Here is a 19,575-nt window from a genome sequence, read left to right as displayed (position 1 = left end):
TCCCCTGTGATGAGGCTGGCAGCAATGAAAGGCTGGGCCTGTTCTTTGAGTCCAATGGCCAGTTGTACTCTTGTGCCCTAGAGGCTATATAAATCTTTTAAAAGCTGATATTCTCATGTATCATTTGGGGCTTTAAAAGAAAGCATCATCCTTGATCAACAGGCTGAAATAATTCCTGGTATCCTAATGAAGGGTCTTGCACTCCCAGCAAAGTACAGCTAGTTGGGGCTAGGCGACAGCCTTCTGAAGGTTGGCATCCCACAGAGATAGGTGGCTGGCTGCTTTTCAGCATTGCTTCCTGCAGATCTGAATGTCAAAATCCTTCAAGGAAATGCTGGCTCAGTTCCTTCTGCCTTTCTCTCACATGTCTTTCCTGACTTTATATTTTGCCTTGCATAGGTCAGATGTGGGAGACGGATCATGGTTCTTCACAGCCGTGTGTTCTAGTTACACTGTCCTTCATTCTCCACCTCTTTGCATTTCTCAGAAACAGTTTCCCCTAGTATTTGTGTAAAATGTGTCAGACCTCTTGGAAGCATACTCAAGGCCTGAGTAGAAAACATGTTTTAAAGACTGTTTGCAGGTTTCTGTATATTGTTTATGGACATATATACATGTAGATTTATCTGTCCTCTGCATTTCTGAGCCTTTGAGTTAGCAGTGATGTCAGACCTCCAGCAAGTTTCTAAGAAGATTTTCCTACTGACATAAGATCTGATATTCTAAAAAACTGCTGCATCATGCAAAATCTAGGTAAACCAGACTCTTTGATTTAGGTGTAATTAATTTTTACATTGACTTTAAATTTTATGTTCTACTATAAATTCTGAAAATTACATCAGATACAATATATTATAAGGTGAAAAGTCATCCAACCCCATTAAAATGTTAGTATTGTAACACTCTTATTTTCCAATTTTGAAAATGAAACCTCAACAAAATTAATACATCCCTATGGAAAGTTTCCATTTAAACTAAATGATAATTTCTGGTGGAAAAGTGTGCATTTGGAAGAGTTTCAGTTGCTTTCAATTTTAGGAGCCTTCTCCCTGAGTAGACATTCAGTTAGCTCATGTGTCTAAAAGATTTTGCTATCTTGTATAATTCACACAGCAAACACAGCTTGTATCAGTCGGCCAGGCCTTATTTGCAGATATGGTTTATCCTTCCCAAAGCCTGACCAATTTATATGATACAACTGAAAACTTGCCACTTAAGCTAGTGTCTTTCACATGCAAGTCCTTTCATGAGGTGGCTGGCAGTGACTGCCACTATCCTCTGAAATTGCAAGTCAGTTAAATCTTCAGCAGTTGTAATTTATTATCTCATGAACCTTTGGGAAGGTTTTGAGATAACTGCAGTTAGGTGTCATAACTTCAGCAGCTTGATCAATCCATCTTCTGTTTATAGTGAGACTTTGGCTCGTAGACCTTTTTTCCCCTGGATAAATGATCATAGAGTAGTAGTAAAAGAATGGTCCCAACAGGAGAAGTGAAGAAAACATCCTAAAGTGACTTAACTGCCTATAAACACTACAATGAAATTCACTTCCATCTAGACATTGGATGATGCCTCAGGCAGACTACTGTGAAGCCATCTGTGAGCCTGTCTGGCCTCTCCCCCCAGGTCCTATTCAGCCTCCCTGCTTTTAAGAGTCTGCCCGGCTCTTGGTGTTTTGCAGCGAGACCTGCGTTACTCTTTGTTCTTCGCCAGATCCTCTGCTTCGCTCCTGTCACTTTCCTCGGTGTCACTTCTGGCATCTTTTCTCTTCTGTAGGAAAGAAAGACAATTTAAATAAGCTGCAAAACCTATATCATGGTACATACTAGAGGGGACTAGTCCTGTTTTCATTCACAGCACTGGTGTATTAAACTGACAGCTAAAATAAAAATAACAGGCATGATCATGTCCTTAAAGCCAGTGTTGCAATTGTCCCTGCATTGGGAGGTTGACTTAAACTGCCAGAGGTTGACTTTGTTATGGTTTCCCCTAACTTTTGAATGCCTTTTTTTTTTGTCACCCTAATAATGTTCTTGTAATGCGACCTTCTGAAAATAAGTTAGTATTTAGTCTACATATAGTTATTTTGCATATTTTCCTGTGCAGTTTTTTACTGTCAAAGCTCTGAAAGCCAACATGTATTTGTCCAGTGAGCATATTGACTGGTCTCCTCATTTTGCAATCATTACAAACTTGATGAGAGTGTGCTCCATCATTTCTTCCAGAAAAACTGTTTTTTCTCTTAATTTAGCTTCAATGAAGGAGTAGTTCAAGGTAAGCTGAAGGCATAACACCAACACTCTGGTGGGATTTTTTTCTGGCCCCAGATCCCCAAAGCCTTCACAAATCTACTCAGAGGCTACCAAGATGCCATCTGCTTACATTAGCAGGCCAGGGAAGTGGTGTCTCTGATGACAAGGTTTCTTCCGGTGATCCCTATACAAACTCTGGCATGCATCAAAAGCCTGTGGAACACACCCAAAACTCAGAGCTACCAGGTGTGCTGCCAGCGTGCTACCAGGCTTACCTGATTGTTCCTTCCTTACTCCACTTTGGACATACCAACAGGTTCCTATTCTCCCCAGCCACATACTGAGAAGCTGTTAGGCAGTGAGGAGAAGGGGCTGTGGATGGCTCCCATGTCACTAGGACACAGCTGCAAACTACAGGTGAGCTGCTGCTCTGACCACTGTGAGCAAAGGTATCCATACAACTCCCAACATGTGACTTAAGAAGTTCTCTGGCTGTTTGTTAGGCTGTCCCATTTCTCCCACCCCTTCCCTGGAGGCGTGAAGGAGTCACCCTGGATCTCAGGGTCTCTCATGAGTAGTGGTGGTGCAGAGGAGACAAAGATTTTTCATACCACACCATGGAGGATGACACCGAATATCATCTGGATGATTAGATAGGACCAGAAAATGTGTAACAACTGCAGGATCATCAGGAAAGTGTTTATCAGACAGCTTATGAGGAACAACTGAAATTTTGACATGAAGTAATAGTATGTGCTGTGGGAAAGAGAGAGGGAGAGACAAATCAGAAGACACAAGACTAAAGCAGGCCAAGCACCTTCACACTTACAAGGGTCAAGTGTCTTTCTGGGCAACTACTTGGCCCATGTGTCCCCAGGGCAGAGCTGAGCTCTGCTAGGACTGCACTGTCAGGCTTCACACTCTGCCCAGCTCCCACAAAGCACGTCCCAGGTCCCAGAGGACCTGCAGAAACTCACCAACAATGTGCTAGTCTTTGCAGACAGGTTGGTTATCAGAAACCTGCAATGCTTCCCAAAAGAAGGCAGCATTTCTCCTAAAATAAGTCTGGAGAGGAGCAATGGACAAAAAAAATAAACTATAAGGGAACCTGGCCACTGGCACTTAAATAAAAAGATTATAAATGAATTTTTTTAACTGAAGTTAGGGACGAGTTGAGGGTACAGATGAGCAGTTGGGCAGGGCATTATTTTTGGCAGAAGTCACAGAAACTCTGTATCATTAGTGATGGGACAGAAAGGAGGAAAGCAGTGGTTTGGAAACAGAGCAGTTCAGCACAGGAGAGAAATGACGAATGCTAGTATGTGTCCTCCTCCTCCGCAAGTTAAGACATGAAATCTAAGACATAGTGGAAGCTTGGAAACATTGTTAGATATAGTGTGTATTTGCTCTGCTCTTGCCTTCTCAGACATCTGCTTCATGCTGCTGATGCAGACAGGTGCTGATCTAGATGGACCCTTGGTCTCACCTGGAACATCTGTTATCCTCTTCATCCTTATGTTATGATACAGCAGGTTGAGATATTGGGGCTTGACTTTTTGTAGTAGAGACAACTGAAGTCATGGTTAGTCTAGTTCGTTTCTCAGGAAAGTGGCCTCAAACTTTTACTGCTTTTCTCTCTAAGGGAGCCATTTCACCACCAGAATCTGGGACTTGTTATGCAAAGTCAGCCTCACAGGTGTCCAAACTAAATGGCAGCAGGACCAAAATTCAGTGCTGGTATGGAGCTAGGGCAGGAACAGAGGACAGCAATGCAGACTTGTCCCTATGTGTGTATAACATGTTCCATTTTAAACATTCTTCTAGGTGTAATAAATGACGTTTGGTTTTGAAAGAAAACAGAAACCTTAGACTATAATGCAAGCGTTGTGGAATGAGTTTCTGGAAGTTAACTGGGATCAGCATTTCCAGGCAACTTGGCAGTGGTAAAGAGAAGGGAACAATTTCAGCATAGTTAAAGGCTGGGAGTGTGGGCAGCTGTGTGTAGGCAAAAGCCCTTGTCCAAGACTGGTGCCTGTGTATGGCTTCTGGAGGTATCATTACTGATACCCTCCCAGCATGTTGAGTATCCTACCTCCTGAATCCTTAGCTTGTACTCATGATTTTCTTGTTTTATTTCAAATATATGGTGGGTCAACTTAAATAACTATGCCATTGTTTCTATATTAACTTTATCTTAATAGAGCTTTAAGCAGGCCTTTCATAGTCTGCTAAGAAATTTTTGGGAAATTCTAACCCGTACAGTTTGTACTTTCTTTCTGTTGTAGGAACCAGTGTTTGCAACAGAAGGAGGCCACTTCCTACACACTGGAAGAGTCTTGAGCAGGAGTAGAGAAGAAGGATTACCCTCAGAATGTGATGGGGATGGCTTTAGAAGGATGGAAAAAAGACAGTCCTAAATCATTCCCAGTGCCACAATAGCTCATGAGAAGTCAGCTGCTGTGGCTGCATTTAAGCATCTCATCACAGCATGAGAGACAGCCCCAGGTGAGAGAGAGTCCCTGCCTAGGAGAGACAGTGAGAGCATGGGAATGGAGGGGCAGAGACTGTGGCTCTAGATTAATTAATATAGTTAATTAATTAATGTGGTTAAAAACCTGGAGTTTTTTTTCTTGGGTTCCTCAGTTCCAGTTGGATTAATCTTTGAGTTTACCTGTAGTGTCCTGTTCCCTGCCTTTCCTCCCCTCAGCATGGAGGGTCATCTCTCCAGAAGCTCAAATAGTGTATAACACCCATGTTCAGAGAACATTAAAATGTAACTCACATTAACGGGAAAATGACAAGCCGGGAGATGATGAAAACCACAGCGAAAACAATAAAGACCGCTTCGCAGACCCGCTTCCATTTCATGTAATGGAGCATCTTCGCAAGCTGTAGAGACAAATGCCATGTGTCCAATGTGCCTGTGTGCTCCTTCTAGGGTGCTGAGGGATTTCCCATGTCCTGCAAGGGTTACCAGGCTTGTGGGTATGTGTCCCAGTCCCTGTGCACTCACTCACTTTTCCCCAAGAGCAGTAAATCTGATACTTCCTAAATGCACTGGCACTACAGTACCCATGCGGCCCACCACATCCACATGTGTCATGTAGTAAGGCACACAGTTCCCAGTGCTACCCACAGACACGAGAACAGATCTGCATTTCTGGGTGAGGGTAACTCACCTCTAAAATGTAATCGGAGGCATCATGGACCAGCATGACTATCATCCCAAACCGTATAAGATTGGCACAGTAGGAGACAAAGATCAGAGTGATGGTGGCAATGTGGTGGATGATCTGTTCCTTAAAGTCCTGGCATGAGAAGAGAGATTGTGTGTCAGTCCTACCTGGCAGCAGCTGTTCCTGGATGCTGCTGCCTCATGAGGACATGTTAAACACCTCCACAAAGCATCAGTGCTCCCCACCATGCTACAGCTCTCTGAGGTCCTGCATAATCCCAAGAAAAATGAACATCTTTATGCCGAGTTTATGGAAACCCAGATAAATACCAGTGAGGTACACACAGGTGCAAACATGCTAGAAGACAGATTTTATCAATTTTCTAGGAATCAATCTGCCCTTACAAAGTTCCTTTCTTAACACCCCATGTTTTCCTCCCAGACCCTTCCACTGTGTATTGAAGAGCTTTTTGTAATGACAGTAGATTGCCCTTGGCCTGGAGCACAGGTCCTATCCACTAGCCATAATGGAGGCAGCTCTTCAACCTCCCTGTGCTGCCCATGGAGAGGGACCAATGGAGATGGGCTGGAGATACTGCAGGTGGGGAATACGCCTTCTCACGTCTCATGTAAAGAGAAGACCTTGCTGGGTGGTTCATCCCTGCTTGGACAAATCTGTATGTGCAAAAAGGCAATGCTTTGGTGTATGAGAAGATGACTCTGGAGTGCTCTGTGGAGGGATTGGGAACAACAGCTCTGGCCCAGGGAGGATCACTGCCAGGAACCCTGCTTCTTCTGGGAAGCATTGCAGGTGTCCAATAACTAACCTGTCTACAAAGACTACTGCAGTGTTGGTAATTTTAATACAGAGTTTCTGCAGGTCCTCTGGGACCTGGGGCATGCTTTGCAAGAGCTGGACAGAGTCCATCTCTGGGGAAAAGCATGAAGTCTCTGAAGAGAGATGTGGTCATCAGATAAAACAATCAAATGAAGCTGAGGTTGAACCTCAGCTTGTGCAGTTGAACTGCACAGCTCTGTGCAGTCTCCGCTGCAGAACAAGGCGAGGGCAACAGTGGATGCTGGGTCCATGGGTCCCAGGAGGTCACCTCATTCCACACTGCAAAAGCCACACATGCATCTACAGGACCCTCATCGCAACAGCCCAGCTCCCTTCCATCAGGAGGACACAGCCCTCTGGTTCAGGCAGCACCTGAGACCAGAGCTGGGAAGGGCCATGATGCTATATCCACCCAGCAGCTGTCCCTTGGTCAGGTGTGGGGACTCCACGTCAGCCCTCAGCGCTTCCCTGGCCTAGCAGGCAGGAAGGCCACGCCACACACGAGCGGGACCCAGCGCAAGGTGCAATAGTGGGATACGAGAGCTGCAGGGAGCTCATGTGCTCAGGGGTCTTTGCAGCAACATGTGTGCCTTGTCCTTTGCACCCCCAGGGAGCTGACAGCAGGAGGGGAGAGCCTCGTGGCAGGGGCTGACCAAGCCAGAAGGTTGCAGCTGTGCTGCTGTTACTCACCTTCCTCTTCACATCAAAGGGCAGGGTGGCCACCAGCGAGCAGTAGAAGGAGAGCTCCAGCAGGTAGAACCAGCCCAATGTGGGCAGGAGAGGCTGCAAGACAAGTGACAAGCAGCATGACACCCCTGCCTAGCCTTGGGGGATGGGAGAGGGGAAGGGTCTTGCTGGGCAAAGCCCCTTCATTCAACCCATGTTTGGGACAGCAGGGCTTGGTCATGCCTAAGTTTTCATGTTCCCCATGACTGAACCATTTGCTGATGCACTGTCAAGCCTGGTCCAAAGCCAGGACCAGATCTGGTCAGTTTGCAGAGGGACTGAGAGGAGACAGGGTCTCCCCTCCACAGGGAGTCAGACACCTCTCATCATCCCTGCTTTGAGAGGTCGAGGGATGTCCTGACCACCTGGTCCCTTTTGTGGCCACACACATGGAGCCGCTTCCAGCCAGGCTTGGGTTACAGAGAAACTCATTGAGAAGAGGTGCCTGTTCAGGGCAGAGACTTTCTGTCCACTATCATACGGAGCACCTATAAAAGGAGCTTGGCAAGAAGACAGAGCCAAGCTGTTTGCCGCAGTGCGAAGATGAGAGACAGCACACATAAGTTGAAATGAGAGGTGGATGTAAGGAGAAACTTTTTCATCATGAGGGCAGTCAAAAAGTGGAGTAGGTTACCCGGAGAGGTTGTGCTGTCTCCATTCTTGAAGGTTTTCAAAACTAGACTGGAGAAAGCCCTGGGTAACCTGGTCTGATCTCGCAGCTGAGTACTGCGAGCAGGAGGTTGGACAAGAGACCTCCTGGTGCCCCTTCCAATATTAATTATCCTGTGATTCCATGTACTTGCTGCTCACCTGTTGTGGAAATCTCAGCCAGCACACAGTGTGGTCCCAAAACCAGGGTTTCTGTGCAGAGAGAAGGCAGCAGTAAGAATCCCTAGCCTTTTAATGACACATAATGACCATGTGAAGAAGTACTTCAAGAAGTCAGTTTGCCCATGCTAGACCCAGTCTGCCTTTGAGCTTTCAAAAAAGTGGTTGGCAAAATGCATTTGTCATTAGTGAATGTACAGAATGTCACACAGAGGGTCTCGATACAGGCAGCAGCCACAGCCAGGACAGGGTCTGCTCTTGGCTGAGATGCAAGGGCTGTGTGTGGGTATCAGTGGGGAATCACTTACACAATGATCTAAGACAAGCAGAAAACCATGGTAACATCACTGACACCTAGCCAGGTCCACCCAGGGAAAGGGGGACTGTTCTGCTCGATCAGGATTGGGGATGGTTCTGCTCCATGCCCCTGAATTTGTCTTTCTTTGGCTTTGGACCCATAGTCATGGCCACACATGATCTTTGGATGAGGTCTTTGAAGTGGCCTAGGACCATCAGCCTCATTTGCCGTGAATGAGGAACCCTTTAAAGGTGTCACTCCACAGCATCACCCTGCTCACTTACTTACATCATACAGGAGAGCCAGCCCAGAGAAGAATGAGGTGAAATAGAATGTAAATCTCCAGCTAAAACAGAAAAAACAAGGAATTAAGACTTCCTCCAGAGGTGGAATAGCTCCCCACGCTGTGCCCAGGACGCTGCAAAGCCCACAGGGGAACCTATGCTTGTTTGGACAGGGATTTGCAGAACATCAGCTCTGTTTGCACATGCACACATGCTGTTAAGGCAACAGGGTATCCACAGCCCACCCAGGCTCTGCTGCGGTCCATACTGTGCCCAAATTCCTGGTGTACTCGGTCAGCTTTAAACAGGATGCAGCATGACTACCAGGATGCCTCCTCCTGTCTTCCTTTGTTATGTGGGTGTTTGTAGATCACCTATGCAAATACTTATATACCACAGCCTGTGGAATGCACCTCATTTTTTCCAGTGATGGCAGAGGAATACCAGGGGTTTTATTAGTTTCCTCAGAAATGCTGTAGTGTGGAGCACTGAACAAGCTTTCAGGAGGAGAATATGTTTTGAAAGCCATAATAACAGGATTCAAGCACCGAATAATTTATTTTTCAGAGGGGGAGGGAAAGTAGGTCTCGTACCTGATGGGGGTCTTTGTGTATATACAGCATTAAACCTCAAGCTGAGAACCAGCGATAACCTGATTCTTTTGATCAAGAGTGACTCCTCTCTCCATTCTGACTCCATGTATTACTGAGATATGCAGGAAGACTTCATATGAGAGAGCAAATAGCTTGAGGAAAAGGAATGCTAGGAAGATTTCACTACTTTCTGGTGTTTTTCAGTTTTTACCTCCCTCTGTTTATGGCTCGCACTGCCTACTAACTGCACTTCATGGATTTATTTTGTGCCCAATGATCCATGCTGAGAATATTTTAAAATTTTAATTTCATATCAAGATCATCTTGAAAAGAAGGTTGATGCATTTTGCAAATGGCATCGCTGCTCAAAATCCCTCCAGCATCCGAGATTTAAACCTGATCTGCATCAAGACCAGTGGACTCTTTTGAGGCAACTTTAACTTTTTAAAGTTAAAAGTGGAAAGGAAGGACGCAGCTGGCAGTGCTGCATGGTGGTTCTGACCCCAGTGTGTGCAGTGGTGGGACCCAGCCTCGTGGTACAAAGTCTCCTTTCGCAGCCGCAGCTGGCAGCAGGCTCCTCTGGGAGTGTGTTTGGGGCTAAGGACAGGGCAGGGGATGGTGATGGTGCGCAGACCTTGCTGGAGGTCTCCATCACCAAAAGCCTCTGCTGGCCCACTTACCTGGCCTCACAGAACTTCTTCATCAGCCTGGGCCGGTCCTGGGCCCGCCGGTGCCGGAACCAGGTCTCCACCTTTTTGACTGGCAGGTCACTTTGCTTGGCCAGTGAACTCAGGTCCCCCTAGAAAACAGAGCAGGGAAGCAGGACTCAGCCTTCCTAAGGCTGTCTGTCCCTGTGTAGGTGAAAGAGCTGCGTTCCTGCAGGTGCCTCTGCTCTGTGGGTCCATGTTTCCCCAAAGAACACCTTTCTTTGGAAAAAAATCATATCAGCTCTATTTGTATTTGTGAACTCCCAAATAATTTTGGCCATTTTAAAACTCCAATTCAGCCATATCTAAATGCAGGTTCAGAAGTAAGCACAGGCTCTCCCTGGTTAAATTTTGCAAGCTGTACACAATGGGATGCTATAAAAGTCTAAATACATTTTCTTTTTTTTTTTCCACTTCAGGTGCAATTTTGACTGATAATTATCACCTACAGATAGCAAACTTGAAGATAAAAGAAGTTTTAGCTTGTGATGATAAAGAAACAAGCATATAGTTCACTCAGTAATGTAAGAAAAAAATCCAGCTGTTTGAATGTCTGCACATTCACAGGCTAAAAAGCATAGTTTCCAACATGCTCTATTTTATGCATGAATTCCGAATAAAACTACTTAGCCTTAAATTTATAAACTGTGACTAAAATTAATGTAAAGATGAGCATATTTTAATTAATCTGATAAAGCTGCCTACAAATTTAATTCAAAAATTATTTTTAAAATTCAGGCACCAGTGTGAGTCATGATCTGGGCCCGAATAGTTGTGGTGACTGGAGTTTACCCCAGTTGGCAGCCAGTCACACGTGGTGTTCCCCAGGGCTCGGTACTGGGGCCAGTTCTGTTTAATATCTTTATCAATGTTCTGGATGAGGGGATCGAGTGCACCCTCAGTAAATTTGCAGATGACACCACGTTGGACAGGAGTGTTGATCTGCTTGAGGGTAGGAAGGCTCTGCAGGGAATCTGGACAGGCTGGATCGATGGACTGAGGCCAATTGTATGAGGTTCAACAAGGCTCAGTGCCGGGTCCTGCACTCGGGTCACAACAACCCCATGCAACGCTACAGGCTTGGGGAAGAGTGGCTGGAAAGCTGCCCAGCAGAAAAGGACCTGGGGGTATTGGTTGACAGCCAGACAAATATGAGCCAGCAGTGTGGCCAGGTGGCCAAGAAGGCCAATGGCATCCTGGCTTGTGTTAGAAATAATGTGGCCAGCAGGAGTAGGGAAGTGATCGTGCCCCTGTACTCGGCACTGGTGAGGCCACACCTCGAATACTGTGTTCAGTTTTGGGCCCCTCACTGCAAGAATGATATTGAGGGGCTGGAGCGCGTCCAGAGAAGGGCAAGGAAGCTGGGGAAGGGTCTGGAGAACAAGTCCTGTGAGGAGCAGCTCAGGGAACTGGGGTTGTTTAGTCTGGAGAAAAGGAGGCTGAGGGGAGACCTCATAGTTCTCTACAACTCCTTGAAAGGAGGGTGTAGCGAGGTGGGTGTTGGTCTCTTTTCCCAGGTAAAAAGTGATAGGACGAGAGGAAGCTGCCTCAAGTTGCGCCAGGGGAGGTTTAGACTGGATATTAGGAAAAACTTCTTCACTGAAAGGGTTATCAAGCATTGGAACAGGCTGCCCAGGGAAGTGGTTGAGTCCCCATCCCTGGAGGTATTTAAAAGACATGTAGACGTGGCACTTAGGGACATGGTTTAGTGGTGGACTTGACAGCGTTAGGTTTATGGTTGGACTCAATGATTTTAAGGGTCTTTTCCAACGTAAATGATTCTGTGATTCTGAAGGACTTGTAGTTCTGCTAACAATAAGGAGCCCTATCCATAGACTCTACCCAAAGGGGGTGATGGCTGCCTCCTTACCAGAGCCAGCAGCTCTCACACTACCTGTATTTGATATGCAGCAGGTCAGGGGGTGCTGGGATTGCAGCTATTGAAGATGTTGGAAGATGCCTAAATATCTGCTTATATATCTTCTTCCGTGGAAGGGTGGTTAGCAGTAACTGCCTTGCCTGTGAGGCTGGTTTGGTTGGGCTGAGGTATCTGGACAGAGAGAAGGTGTTGCTTGCCAGGGCTCTCGGGACACTGGGACACAGGGGACACTCACCTCCTTTGGGGTCCTGCCCATCAGAATGTAGAAGCCTTCCAGTGTGGCACTGGGCTGAACTTTGGGCCTCAGCTTGTCACTCACACCCAACCTCCTGCCCAAAGGCTGAGCTACCATTCTGCAAGAGGAAAGAGAGTTCAGCCAGGAAAGGACATGTGTGCACGTGCTGTAAGCCATGGTCAGCCAACAGCAAGATCCTGCCAGCGCCATATCCTGTGCATGGATGCACTGCACCAGGGGTCCAGCACTACCCTGGGTGCTCACGCACCCAGCCCAAGGGGTCCAGCTACGCATGCACAGCCCAAGGGACTCAGCACTGCTCCAGGGGCACACACGAAGCCCAGTGCGTCTGTCAGGTCAATGCTCTTTCTCGAGAGAGATGCAATGGAGCCAAAGCAAAGGTGAGGAATGCTGGATGTGCAGTGGAGACAACAATAACAACTACAAAGTAAGCAATAATTAATTCTTCTGCTGGGGCCCTGAGACGCCTTGCATTTCTCTGTGTTGGAGTGCATGCTGGTCCCCTTTACAACGTTCCCAAGCAGTTCAGACTGTGCCATGAAACCAGTCTGCAAGTGTCCAAGTGTCCTATGTGCTCTGTGCCCAGAGTACCCAACCACTGGCTGCAGCGGGAGCCAAGGACAGAGCACATGGGGATATGCTGGTTCCCGCAGAAAACACTAGCTTTGCAGGAAACCTCAGCAAGGCTCTAGTGGGAGGCACTGGTTTCTAAAATCTTGTTTCTGGGAAGCCAGGCAAGCGCAACATCTTTGAAGGAAGACCTGATGACCCTGGAATTAATTCTGGCTCTTCCTACAGCCCCTGTCTGCTATAGCTTCCCACATGACTGTGCAGAGCAGGTGAGAGCCAGCTCTCTGGGGAGATGGGCCAGTGCTCCCCCAGCTCCTCTAGGACACAGGAGAAAGCCCATGTCCCAGCTGAGGGCAGGTTTGCTGAGCACAGCCTTGCTGCTTCATGCCTCCCCGCCCCCCGCCCAAACTCCTGCTCTGCCTGGCAGGGAAGCATCTGGGCAGGTCTGCCCACACTAGCACACTGCCCCGCTTTAACTGATCAGCTCCACGATTTCCTGTGTGTGAGGGTTGGTCTGTACCTCCCCATGTGTCAGTCTCTTGCGTTCCTGGAAAAGGGGCCTAAAGCCCAGTCTGAATCCATCTCCTGTGCTGAGCCATGTGGACCTGCTTCATTTCCACAGGAGCCCCGGAGAGATGCTGGTCAGTCCTCAGGCTCCCTTGGGGACTACCAGTTCCCTCAGCCAGGTGAATGCCCACAGCTAGGGCACTGGAGTACATCATCCCTGATTGAACTGGGGATCTCTAGTGCTGGGAGGAGAGCAGAGCGGGGCAAGGAGTGGTGGTGTGAGCAAAGCAGTCCCACAATGAGCTCCAGGAGCCATGGTCATCCCCTCCTTCTGCCTCTGCGCAGAGAGTGTGGGCTCACATAGCACCTTTGGGAGCATCCTCTAGGATCAGGCTGAACACTGGCTCAGCTGGGGGCTCCCAACACTGATGTACCCAGCAAATCCCTGATCTGTGTTGCAAGTTCCCACTTGAACTCTCTCCAGAGGGACCCTCCACCCACAGCTGGGGTGTGACTGAGTGACAGACTTGTCTTTTCACACCTGCTGGTACAGGTTATGTTACAGGTACAGGAGAGAGGGCAGACAGAGCAAAGAGCTGCCACACAAATACCATATGCCACAAAAAGCAGAGAGATTCAGTCTTGGGCACAATCCCCTGTCCACTTTGCAGTGGTCAGGAAGCAGGTAAGGATTAGGCTAGAGCAACTCTGCAAGACACTGGTGGCAACCAGCACAAGAGAAACCAGTTTTGCTGCACTCACCTTTCAAAGATGCATCGGACAATGATCAAGAGCAGGGCACCGGGGATGCAGAGCAAGAGGTCCTGAGGCTGTGGGTAGCGTACATCTGCAGAGTCCTTCATGTCTTCCCAGGTAGCTCCAGGTGGCAGCCAGTATTCATGGTGCCAGAACCCCTCTGACAGTCCCATCCTGGTCAAGATGGTGAGCACAGAAAGCAGAGGCTCCAGGACGCAGCAAGCAGGTAGGAGCAAGGCATAAAACTCACTCCTAAATCAGGATTCCCAGCTCAACAGTTTGTCATTCACACTCCTCACCTCTCACTCAATCCCATGAGTATGACTCCAGACTAGTTGAAATAGCATCACTTGTTCTGACCTGCCCATGAGCTTGGAGGTTGGGTAAGATGTCCGAGTACAACAAAGTAATTTAGTGGGCGTCAGGGAGGTGGCTAACTTCAACTACACTCTGTTGCACAGATGACTGAAGTCCCTACCAGGCAACAATAACAGCAGGGGCTTCTCTCTTGCCCCCTCTTTCTACCAGCCTTTTCCTTCCCAGGCTGCAAAGCCCTCACCTATTAATCATCTCTGACACCTGGCAGAGGGTGTGGATGGACGTCCCAGGTGAGACTGGCCACAGCCATTACAATCTTCTGGCACCTTTAGGGCCCCAACAGTCTCAGTTTTGCTTCCTTCATCTTGCCCTGCAACACCCCATATCCTATTTGCATTTTGAACCATCACGTACTGAGCACTAAATTGATATACTGCTCCCCAAAACTATTGCAAAGTGCTAACACTCAGCCCAGCACTTCAGGAGACTTTCTCATGTACACCACATTGCACTCCTCCATATTCAATTTCACTTGTGTTTTATCACGCAGTTCCTCAGTACTGTAAACCCTTCTGCAACTGCTTGTAGTCAGTCTGCATCATCATCATCATGAGTAACTTTCATTATCAGCCAATTTTGCCATCTGCCTTTCCCTCCCCCTTTTTGAGGCACCTGCAAGAATACATAGCTGCAAAAAATTCCTGTTGGTCTCTCATGGTAACCTCAGGTGGATTTCTTTCAGTCTGTGGTGAGGGACCTTTCTGAATGCCTTTGCAAAGCTGAGTAGGTAGCAGGTTCTTTCCTCTACACACACTCACTGATTCTTTGGGATAACTCCAGCAGAATGAGACATAATTTCCTCATACACAACCCATGGCGACTCTTTCCTATAATACTATGTTCATATGTGTTTCCACAAATTCCATCATTTATTACACTTCCTACCAGTCTGACCAGTCTGGATGTCAGACTACAGATGGCTGTAGCTCCTCACATTCCCACTTGGAACCTTTTTAAATTTTTCTGATAACAAGATGATTTGAAACAAAAAATTATATTCCACAGTTGGTAGTTTAACTTCTTCTAGTATGAGTTTCCTGTTGACACTTCAGTGAACACCACCCAGGTTTGAAGGTTTGCTATTATTCAGTTAGTTTGTTTGCTATATAATATCTTCTCACCTACTGCTTGAGATGGATCCCCTTGGGATGTAGCCTCAGCAAGATATCAGGTATTGGACCCTCTCTGAGCTTCTAAGCAGGGAATTCATATGCAGGCACCTCATTGAATTTTTTGGCTCTAGCCTTAGCTTGTCTCAGTGTTCTTGCTATATGCCTCGATTATCTATGACTCCTGCCATCTTTCCAATGTTCTAATTCCATTGGTATTGCCTTTCAAGTTGTTTCTCAAGATATTTCTTAGCCTGCTTTATTGCATGTTCACATTAATCTGCCAAAGTTACAGGTCCTTTCCACTTTCCTTGTTTAGACATGACTTCAGCTTTTTGAACAATGCCTTGCTGTTCCTTAGGGACACCCTTACCTGCAGGCACTGTGTCTGTTGTACATGTAGGAATGAGAAAAGCAATGTCTTTCAAAGTGTAGCCATCCAAGTAAATGTTCCCCTGGGCATACATGTCTAAATGAAAAAAAATGTGGTGGATGCACATCTCTGCTGTTCCCGAGTGTGTGGAGGGGGAAGGGAACAACTGTGCCAAACTACTCTTAAAACAAGATCCAAAACAGCACGAGATGTCCATGCCTCCTGGAGTCAGCAGATTCATGTCAGCCATAATTTTGGGCTAGGATGGCCTAGGATTTGCCAGTCCTTGACTCACCCACCACACAGCAGCATGGGAGCACCAGTAAATGTTCTTTTTCTCATAGTTCACTTGGAGCTGGACACCTCATCTTCCACAGTTGCTTGGTAACGTTATGTGAGGCACGCACTGTGTGATGCACGCCTCACCTGTGCACATGGGGTGATAAATATGCAGGGGAAATAGATTCTGCTGTGGTGCCCAGTGCTCCATCTGCTCTGCTGGGTTTTTCAGCAGACAAGTGACAGTCTTGCTGCGGGTTTTCTACAACAGCTTCTCTGTGTTTGGGGGCTGTGATGCCCCTAGTATGGAGAGGGTGGAGGGAGTCGATACACTAAATTCATAAATACAATCACAGCACTCACAAGCTTCCCAGCACTGGAGCAGACGTAAGGAAAGAAGGTGGAGCAACGTGGGGAGGAAGCTGATTACACACAGAGCTTGTTTAAGCCTTAGCAAGTTGATGGCAAGAAAACAAATTCAGCAGTTTATCTGCCCCAGTGACTCATCACTGTCATGCTCAGTTCCTCAGCTAAAAGCAGCACTCTGTAGTTCTTAATCAGGTCCAACAGCTCCCCTGAATCCTTGATGTATCCTTTCACAAGAACCACATTTGCCTCCTAATTAACTTATCTCAATCTTCAGGGGGCCAGCAAAGCCCTGACAATAAAATTCAGCAGGCATCAACGTATGTCTGCACTGGCTCCACAGTGCATTGTGCAGTCTCTGGGAATCATTCTGCTCCTCAGGTGAGAGGTGTTGTGATTTTACAACAGGCATCTTTCCTAGCCTTCTAAAACCTCATGAGAAGGAAGAACAGACATTAATTTCTCTCTTCCTATCCTTGCAAGTCCAATGCATCTCCCCAGTGCTGCAATCTTGGACTTGCCACTGCCCTGGCAATATCAAATAACCTGGCCAGCCACTAGGTCTGGTGTAGGGGTGCCCCAAAGTGTCCCTTTTTCCACGGCCAAATGCAGCTTTACCTAGTAGGAGACATATCAGGCAGCTGCAGTTCTCTACTGGCATGGCCCAGTATGACTGCATGTCCTGGGTATTCAACATCCTCTCCATGCATGCTGCATGTGTAGTGACCTTGGCAAAGGCACCCATACGTGTCTCCTTCATCACACATCCACCTATAAGGTGCAACTAGCCAGGTTACCTCCTGCTAGTTAAAGAAGTAGAAAAAGAGCCCAGACAATCAAACCTTTCAAAAGTAATTTATAAAGAATGTTTACATTCAGTAGTACAAAATGATACATAACCATCCTTCCTGAACACACTACCTGCAGAGCATTGGCAAGATTGTATACTCAGATTAAAGAAACATGACAGTATACAGAACATGTACTTCAAACTTCAAATTAGCTGAAGGTTTCAGAGACAAACTATCTTCAGCAAATACAAATTTAAATGATGATGCAGGAACAGATGCTCTCCTCCCAGAGCATGTTACCGCCCTGGAATTACCCATGCTGGAACCACTTTCCCCCCTCTGAAATAATCCAATGTATTTTGACTGAAACCCAAGATGAGCACATACAAGCTCAGATAAAAGCTCTCTCAGTCACATCTCAGGAGAACTGAGCGGATTGCTGAAAACCCCCTTGTCCTTCTATGCTGTCACTTGCCTTTTAATTTTGAACATGTGTACCACCTCCTCAAATCAGGCATTTCCTTGGACCATGCCCCCCCCCAGTTAGCATTGGCCCTTACTGGGCACATATAGGGAAGCATCTGCACGGCCTTGGCAGTCTAAGTCCCTGCACTCATTACAGTGAATCTCTTAATACTTTGGTTTCACAGATTAATTCATCTGTAAAACAGAAATTCATGTCATACTAATTTAACTCTTTTAAGGGACTACAGAATCCAAATTCTAAGACTACGCAGGATATAAGATATAGGACATCTAAAAAAACTGAATCAGAACTGCACCATGACTTCATGGACTACTGCTTTAAACTTGCTATTCTTGATACATCTAGGCAAAGGCCCTAGAGTTAGAAGGTCACTTTAAAGCATTATTCCATAAGGTTCAGCAGATCTTCTCTGGATCCTTTTTCCTCTGAGGACAGGGGAAATGTACTCCCTTCTTGACACAAGCTGACTCTGTACACATTTCCCACTGTGCCAATCACACTAGGTGAAAACATGAGCACTTAATCAGTGCTGCCTTCTAGATTATCTAGTTCCTTGTCACCTCCCTTCTTCTGACTGCATTTCCTTCCAAGACAGGTTTAAAGGATTACCTGACAGTTGAGACACAGCTGTCTGGATTTTCCAGCTCTTCCAGCTATGATTTGGGTGGGTACTCTCTCCAGTCTGGGCTTTGGAGTTCCCACCTTTGTGGCAATAACGCTGACAACAGAAGGGACTGAGACCATTACAAAACTCGTCATATGGCACACAGCAGCATTTCCTTTGAGAAGAAAATGTTTTCTCCTATGTCTTTCCAAAGCTTTCATTCACTATGCTCAGTTTTAATTTTCTGAGTGTGTATGGGGCACCTGTCTTCTCAAAAGAGGTGTCCCCATATTAAGATTTAGAGTCTCACACTTACTTGTTAGCCATAATCATTGGCGGCAATGGGCTGGGGCCTCCAGAGGCTGATCAAGGCTAAACAGATTCCTACCAAACAACATTAGGTGGTTAAGATTTGACATTGCCAGACTTTATCCACATTTCTTTTTTCTAAGTATTTTTCAAGATTAACACATTTAACAACAACTATGGTACAGTCTAATACGAGTCAAACCACTTTGATCCCTTTCTATCTGCTTCAAGGCTACAACCTATAGTAAGCTTTTATTGAAGAAAGACCAAAAACTTCCTTCAAATATCACTGACTATAAACACTTCTGTTTATGGGAAGCAGGAATTCAGCTATGATATTGCAATTGCACTCCGTTTTATCTACACAATGAGCAAAACTGTTTCTAAAGATGGTGGACTGGATTAATTAAAGACCAGATCAGAAGCACGTGAACAGTAGCTATCTTTCCTTGACATGGCCATTGGTGAGATGGGTTCTGTTGTTCAATGGCTCAGACTCATTCCTCTGGATATAACTGTTGCTTGTGATGTTGCTGAAATATGTGATCCCGTTTTTCTCCTTTTCCCTAATATTTTCTCTGTCTTCATCCTTGTCACTTTCTTCTGTGTCACTTCTCATGTCCTTTTCCATCTACAGAAAAATGTAAATGAGAAGCAATACAAACATAGAAGTCTGCACAAGAAGCAGTGCTAGCTGAGCCACAGGCTAAACATTCATCTGCTACATCAGCCACTTGCCTTTGGCACACAGTTCTACCGTGTCCTTTCAGCTTTTACATCACCTTTGGAAACAAGATTCTCTCTGTCTCTTTGATTTCAGCCTCTCAGTGGAATCCTAGCTGTGATCCTGATAAACATTAGGAGTTACTGTACAGGTTGAGAAGCAGCACCAAACCACAGATGCCCAGGACTGAGGACAACTGTGTAAGACTGAGGAGATCCACATTGCTGCTTTGGGCATCAGCATGTCAAAGAAGGATAATCAAGCTCTTTTACGTTTTGCAAAAGGGACAAGGGAGATAGCTTCTGACCACACTTGGCCTGAGTGGCTGCTGGTTGAGCACACTGCATATGCTTTCAAACAAACCAACAGCTCAACACAAAGCCACCCAACTCTGACTATATTCAGTTTTATGTTCAGGTTTTTCCTCTTGCTATTGACTGAGAGATCTGTAATCCACTTTTGTAAATATTTAATTCATTGCTTTAA

At 46.3% G+C, this 19,575-nt stretch overlaps 2 protein-coding genes across 2 annotated transcripts in view; both read right to left on the bottom strand.

Moving 5' to 3' along the window:
• Window positions 1–1,692: 1,692 nt before the first annotated feature.
• Window positions 1,693–13,842, bottom strand: LOC140643703 (ceramide synthase 4-like). The gene is made up of 10 exons (XM_072845865.1): window positions 13,676–13,842; window positions 11,816–11,933; window positions 9,675–9,793; window positions 8,406–8,463; window positions 7,802–7,852; window positions 6,956–7,048; window positions 5,432–5,560; window positions 5,035–5,141; window positions 2,864–3,008; window positions 1,693–1,770 (listed from the first exon to the last, which is right to left on the bottom strand). Exons 1-10 carry the CDS (start codon window positions 13,840–13,842, stop codon window positions 1,693–1,695), a joined length of 1,065 nt encoding a protein of 354 aa, XP_072701966.1.
• A 3,445-nt stretch (window positions 13,843–17,287) lies between these two features.
• The window catches only part of LOC140643509 (ceramide synthase 4-like), a 43,199-nt gene continuing 40,911 nt past the window's right edge, over window positions 17,288–19,575 (bottom strand). The window contains exon 12 of the mRNA XM_072845356.1: window positions 17,288–18,996. Coding sequence (XP_072701457.1) covers window positions 18,805–18,996 — 192 coding nt within the window. The 3' untranslated portion in view covers window positions 17,288–18,804. The remainder of the gene's footprint in view (window positions 18,997–19,575) is intronic.

This window comes from Ciconia boyciana, chromosome 24, assembly GCF_034638445.1.
Source record: "Ciconia boyciana chromosome 24, ASM3463844v1, whole genome shotgun sequence".
NCBI classification, from domain to species: domain Eukaryota; kingdom Metazoa; phylum Chordata; class Aves; order Ciconiiformes; family Ciconiidae; genus Ciconia; species Ciconia boyciana.
Note: the sequence above shows the minus strand (reverse complement) of the source record. Positions and strands in the feature narration are given on the sequence as shown.